General features: G+C 33.8%; 1 protein-coding gene across 1 annotated transcript; it reads right to left on the bottom strand.

Moving 5' to 3' along the window:
* Nucleotides 1–604: 604 nt before the first annotated feature.
* On the bottom strand, nt 605–6,990 carry LOC137572498 (putative gustatory receptor 28a). Its single transcript, XM_068284248.1, has 4 exons — nt 6,777–6,990; nt 3,438–3,892; nt 917–1,519; nt 605–861 (listed from the first exon to the last, which is right to left on the bottom strand). The coding sequence occupies exons 1-4, from the start codon at nt 6,988–6,990 to the stop codon at nt 748–750; spliced, it is 1,386 nt and encodes a 461-aa protein (XP_068140349.1). The 3' UTR covers nt 605–747.
* Nucleotides 6,991–7,127: the final 137 nt, after the last annotated feature.

The following is a 7,127-nucleotide window of genomic DNA, read 5'->3' on the forward strand; positions in this document are numbered from 1 at the left end:
GGAAGTTTACTTTTTTTACACTCTGACAATGGTGTGGGTCTGATGTCCTTGAACCAGAAGTGCATATTGGGACATGTATCGACCCTTACTCCTTCGGTGCCCATGTCAGGAAACATTGCTGATCTCCTTGATACTCCGATTTAAAGGCAAAAAATGTTCAAAGTTTGTATCAAGATTCATGGCTTTAAGATGTCGCTGAGTGATTCGACATTAATGAAAACTTAATATTTATAAAATTGAAGCTCATTTACTTTACATAATACGGTAAAAAGTAGAAAATTGAATGTGCATTTTTGCTTAAACCTTTTTTCCCATTGTCAAAATCGAACCACTACTAAGATCGACTAGTTAGGAAATGTGATTAATGTGGTCGAGTCCATTAACTTAACAAAATAATAAATTTTATAAAGATTTCGAAGGTGGACATTTTAAATGTCCAATAAATAAGTGAAAATTATTTGCACGACAAAAGGTTATTTTTATTTTTCAATACTTATTTAAAAAACATTTTGTTTGAGATTGATAACGATTTGGAAAGCTGTTGATAAGTAAAGGACTTAAATTATTTTGGCAAGCTGTGAATATGGAATGATAAATAAGGAAAGTTAAATAGTTTAATACTCAAAATGAAAAGATCTATGGAATAGTCACATTTAAAATACTTAGTGCAAGTTGTAAATGGTAACAAAAGTCCATTATAGATTGGAAAAATTTCAACCGATTGAACATTTGAACATTCAACTGAATTTAGAAAATATTAGATTGTTGAGTATTGTTGTTGTTGTCGTTGGATTCCTCCATATGATGGGTATATCGAAATTGTATTAAGATGATGAGATAAGTAGTGGCAGCTCCAGTTATCTAAGGATCAAAATAATTTAATATTGATTTATTTTAAATTACTTTTCATACTCACTGTAAAGTAGAGCGTACGATCCAGGGGAAATAATCCGGCTGCGGTAAATCTAACTCTGCGATGGGACAATTGCAGCGATAGACGGAATAGTCGATCACGTAGCTCTGGATCATCCGTAATATTGAGAATCTTATGAACCATGACCGCAGTTTCGCTATTCTGCAGAATAGTTTTACTGCTTCCCTCCACAATGAGAAATATAATGACAATATACCAGATCATTTGGCTAAGGAAAAAGGCAAAAAACTCATCAGCCTCAAATTTATCCAATCGCTTTGGATTCAGCTGGGCTTCCAGGATATAGAAATCGTCGAAGAGTATGAACAGAAACGATATGGCTATAATACCCAATAAAGGATAGGTGAAATATTCCTCAATGGTTTGACAAATGTCGCAGAGTAAATTTTGTATGTTCGAAACCTGTTTGATGGCATATTCCGGATTTTGTCGAATTATCGAGGTAACACTGTACCGCTTCATGGGTGTACTAATCATATTACGTAAACGGTATGCATAATGATTGTTATTGACAACCGAATGCATGGGTGAAATTTCCAGAGCATTGTATTGCTCGATATGAGCATCAAGAATGTCCTGAAGGATCTAGAAAAACAAGAAACGAAGATACTGAATGAAACCTCTCAACTAAAGTAGTTAAAAGCTTTAAACATTTTCCTAGAATTCTTCGATTCTTACCTCGTTAAGCATACTGAAACGACTCCTGGCCAAATGTGTGGTACACAAGAACTTAAAGACCATAAAGCTGATGTTAATGTGCGGCAGGGCAAAGGTGGTAAATGTCACGAATGATGGAGAAAAGGTGGCACTTATTAGCAAGGCATAGCTGACACACAAATAGATCACATTGAACGTTAGCATGCCCACTGAGATTAGGAAACAGATTAATAGAATCCTTCTGTAATCCAGTTTCATGCCCAATCTAACGAATATTTCATCGACCACAATTATATTTTGAATGATGGAAACGAAACGCTGACGTTTGATAATGACAAATCCGAAAATGCTGCACATGGCCAAAATGCCAGTCAATTTGACGGTGCTGTCACCCAATTTGGTGATATTCGTTTGAAAGAAATAACCAATTATGGAATCGCCGTTCCTCATGGAGGCCAAAAAGCACAGGGCAAATATTTAATTAAGCTTAAATGGTCGAGACCAGGATGGGTGGGAAAGGGGGAACAAGGTCATCAGCAACAGCGGAGTTCAACCTAAGTTCGTGTCCTGGTAATTTGCCTACTTTACTAATTTGATTACAAATAAAACAATTTCGGGCATGACAAAGCGTTTAACCGAGCCATGCAAAAAACTATACAAAAAATTAAAAGTTGTTGGAAATTTATAAAAAATGTGACTCTGTAGTGACTCTCAAACTGTCAGCCATAAAAAGAAAGAGACAAGCCTATTTTGGGTAATTCTCGGCTGGCAGAAGAAAAAGTCTCTGATTAAAAAAAGTTTAATTTTCTTTAACCTTTGTAAGAAAGTTTTTTTTTTTTAAAAAGGCCATCGTGCATGCATTTGTTGAACATCTCTTGAAATTTTTAAGGTTGGAAGCGGGACCCTAATTTTTACGCCTTGTTTAGGACCTCTAATGCAAATGCATATAATATTTACAGCGAAAATTGAATTATACTGTTGTAATATTGGTTTAGTTGGCTTGGTATTAGTTTAATTTTTAATAAAAGCACAATAATCTTTTTATTTGTTTTATGATTGATTTTATTTTATTAGATTTTTATTATCTCGATTTTCACACGACCAGCCACTTACACGTTTCGAATAGGAAAGAGGAAGTAAGGAAGACAGTGTGCCCGTACATTAATTTTTAGGCCTTTTATAATGTTATTTTTGCAGGTCTACATAACGTCGCAACTTTAGCTATGTTATGTTATTCAACACGCCCCCTCAAAAATTACATTATATTAATTTTCAAAAAAAACAAATTCAAATAATAATTCAATTACTGTGACTGGTGCGTGTACTCTGGGAGGTATTACAATATGATCTGGCATTCACCATTAAGATTGGAAAAACCCAGAAAAACCAATCAGATCATTTATATCATTTTAGGCAAAACAAACATTATTTTCATTTCAAAAAGTTACGTTAAACATTACTTAAAAAATTAACTTCAGTTTAGTTTATGAGATTTTGTTGAATTGTAGATTTTGTTTCTTTTGACTTCTCAAAGCAGTCCCATCTTGCCTCTCAGCTCCATGAACCTTCCAGTAGATAACGGTTTTGTAAAAATATCAGCCAGTTGATTTTCTGTGGGAATGTACTCAATAGAAATAAGATTATTTTCTACTTGCTCTCTGGCAAAATGATATTTAATATCTATGTGCTTTGACCGCTTATGACATGATGAACTACTGGCTATGCTTATACAACCCTGGTTATCTTCAAATATTTTTATAGGTTTGTCTAATTTAATATAAATACTTTTTGAAAGAGAAAGTAGTTAAAAGCTTTAAACATTTTCCTAGAATTCTTCGATTCTTACCTCGTTAAGCATACTGAAACGACTCCTGGCCAAATGTGTGGTACACAAGAACTTAAAGACCATAAAGCTGATGTTAATGTGCGGCAGGGCAAAGGTGGTAAATGTCACGAATGATGGAGAAAAGGTGGCACTTATTAGCAAGGCATAGCTGACACACAAATAGATCACATTGAACGTTAGCATGCCCACTGAGATTAGGAAACAGATTAATAGAATCCTTCTGTAATCCAGTTTCATGCCCAATCTAACGAATATTTCATCGACCACAATTATATTTTGAATGATGGAAACGAAACGCTGACGTTTGATAATGACAAATCCGAAAATGCTGCACATGGCCAAAATGCCAGTCAATTTGACGGTGCTGTCACCCAATTTGGTGATATTCGTTTGAAAGAAATAACCAATTATGGAATCGCCGTTCCTCATGGAGGCCAAAAAGCACAGGGCAAATATTTAATTAAGCTTAAATGGTCGAGACCAGGATGGGTGGGAAAGGGGGAACAAGGTCATCAGCAACAGCGGAGTTCAACCTAAGTTCGTGTCCTGGTAATTTGCCTACTTTACTAATTTGATTACAAATAAAACAATTTCGGGCATGACAAAGCGTTTAACCGAGCCATGCAAAAAACTATACAAAAAATTAAAAGTTGTTGAAAATTTATAAAAAATGTGACTCTGTAGTGACTCTCAAACTGTCAGCCATAAAAAGAGACAAGCCGTCGAACTACGAAAACTATTTTAAGTAATTATGGGCAACAGAAATAAGAAAAAAGTTTTAGATTAAAAACAAAGTTTAATTTTCTTTAAGCCTTTGTAAGAAAAATGGTTAGATATTGGTTTGTATGTATGTATATCTATTTAATACCTCTAAATACCTATTGGCCTATCATGGGTCTGGCCTAATGGGTCCTCGGCTGGCAGAAGAGCTCTGTAGTTTCCTAATTTCTGGAAAAAAGGCCATCGTGCATGCATTTGTTGAACATCTCTTGAAATTTTTAAGGTTGGAAGCGGGACCCTAATTTTTACGCCTTGTTTAGGACCTCTAATGCAAATGCATATAATATTTACAGCGAAAATTGAATTATACTGTTGTAATATTGGTTTAGTTGGCTTGGTATTAGTTTAATTTTTAATAAAAGCACAATAATCTTTTTATTTGTTTTATGATTGATTTTATTTTATTAGATTTTTATTATCTCGATTTTCACACGACCAGCCACTTACACGTTTCGAATAGGAAAGAGGAAGTAAGGAAGACAGTGTGCCCGTACATTAATTTTTAGGCCTTTTATAATGTTATTTTTGCAGGTCTACATAACGTCGCAACTTTAGCTATGTTATGTTATTCAACACGCCCCCTCAAAAATTACATTATATTAATTTTCAAAAAAAACAAATTCAAATAATAATTCAATTACTGTGACTGGTGCGTGTACTCTGGGAGGTATTACAATATGATCTGGCATTCACCATTAAGATTGGAAAAACCCAGAAAAACCAATCAGATCATTTATATCATTTAAGCAAAACAAACATTATTTTCATTTCAAAAAGTTACGTTAAACATTACTTAAAAAATTAACTTCAGTTTAGTTTATGAGATTTTGTTGAATTGTAGATTTTGTTTCTTTTGACTTCTCAAAGCAGTCCCATCTTGCCTCTCAGCTCCATGAACCTTCCAGTAGATAACGGTTTTGTAAAAATATCAGCCAGTTGATTTTCTGTGGGAATGTACTCAATAGAAATAAGATTATTTTCTACTTGCTCTCTGGCAAAATGATATTTAATATCTATGTGCTTTGACCGCTTATGACATGATGAACTACTGGCTATGCTTATACAACCCTGGTTATCTTCAAATATTTTTATAGGTTTGTCTAATTTAATATAAATACTTTTTGAAAGAGACTTCAGCCATAAGGCTTCTCTTACAGCTTCAAACAAGGCCATATACTCTGCTTCAGTAGATGATGCCGCTACTGAATTCTGCCTTTTTGTGTTCCAACAAATAAGATTTGAATTAAACATTTGAAAAAGATAACCTGTTGTGCTTTTTCTATCAGTTTCATTCCCACCCCAATCGGAGTCAACATAGCCAACGAGAACATCTTCAAAATCAATATTTTTTTTTAAAAATTAGTTTCATGTCAATGTTTCCTTTAAGGTACCTCAGAACCCTTTTTAAACCTTTCCAAAGTTCTATATTATTTTTATTAGTATATCTACTTAGAATATTGACGGCTGTTGCAATATCCGGACGAGTACAAAGCATAATATACATTAAACTTCCAATCAAATTTCGACAAGGAGCATCGTATGTGTCGTCTGAGTTTAACATTTCATAATTTAGTTTACTTGGAAGTGGATTATTTACAGATTTACATTCCTCCATATTAAATTTAGTTAAAACCCTTTTTATATATGCAGATTGGCTTAACAATATCTGATCTTGGCATATTTCAATTTTCATTCCAATAAAGTGTCGTATTTCCCCAAGATCTGTCATTCTAAACTTTGTCATAAGGTATTGTTTGAAACTGCTCATTATTTTTAAGTCTGATGTCGCTATTACCAAATCATCCACATATAATAACACATAAATATTTTTATTTATATTTCCTTGATCTTGAACATATATACACGGATCAACAGGAGAATTCTTAAATTTACACTCCTTTAGCGCTTGCTCAAACACTTCAAACCAGCACCTTGCTGCTTGTTTGAGCCCATAAATTGCTTTATTCAATTTACATACACTTCCATCATTGCAAATAATTCCCTCAGGGACTTTCATATATATTTCTTCTTTTAGCATACCATTTAGAAATGCCGTTTTAACATCCATATGATGTACTTTAAAATTATATTGGACAGCAATAGACAACACAAGTCGAAGACTAGGAATTCTAGCAACAGGAGCGAATGTTTCATCGTAATCTATTTGATATCTTTGTGTAAAACCGCGTGCAACTAATCTTGCCTTACATCTAGCTGGATTTCCCATTTCATCATGTTTTAAAGTAAACACCCACTTACTATCTACAATATTCTTATTTTCAGGTCTTTTAACAATAGTCCAAGTATTGTTTAAGTCATGAGCGGATAATTCTACTTTAACAGCTTCTTCCCATAAATCCTTATCACTTCGACTTTTTATTTCTTCGAATAAATGAGGGGCTTCGTCAAAAATTGTGTGAGCATTGAAAAGATAGTTATTAGAACTTAATTCATCTTCGTCATAGGAAATATGTGGTTTATTTTTCAATCTTTCGCTTTTTCTAGTTGCATCATTGTTAACTCTATTTGAGACTTCACAAGGCTGTTTGTCATCCTTACTCTCATTCGGGAAACTGTCTTTATTATTGTCCTTACTCTCATTCAGGATCTCTGGTACGAAACATTCCATACTCTCATTCTGGAAATTCACCTTTTCATTATCCTTACTCTCGTTCAGGATATTCGGCGCACAACATTCCATACTCTCATTCTGGAAATTCACTTTTTCATTATCCTTACTCTCGTTCAGGATATTCGGCGCACAACATTCCATACTCTCATTCTGGAAATTCACTTTTTCATTATCCTTACTTTCGTTCAGGATACTTGGTACACAACATTCCATACTCTCATTCTGGAAATTATCTTCTATATTTTCCTTACTCTCTTTCGGGAATTCAATGTTTACTT

This window comes from Drosophila tropicalis, unplaced genomic scaffold (genome assembly GCF_018151085.1).
Source record: "Drosophila tropicalis isolate 14030-0801.00 unplaced genomic scaffold, ASM1815108v1 contig_333, whole genome shotgun sequence".
In the NCBI taxonomy this organism is placed as follows: Eukaryota; Metazoa; Arthropoda; class Insecta; order Diptera; family Drosophilidae; genus Drosophila; species Drosophila tropicalis.

Coding starts and splice junctions, on each gene's coding strand:
- LOC137572498 (XM_068284248.1), bottom strand. CDS start 6,990: ATGGAATGTTGTGCGCCGAATATCCTGAACGAGAGTAAGGATAATGAA. Junction 1,520..3,437: donor GTTTCAGTATGCTTAACGAG/GTAAGAATCGAA, acceptor TTGTTTTTCTAG/ATCCTTCAGGACATTCTTGA. Junction 862..916: donor ATCGTACGCTCTACTTTACA/GTGAGTATGAAA, acceptor TTTGATCCTTAG/ATAACTGGAGCTGCCACTAC.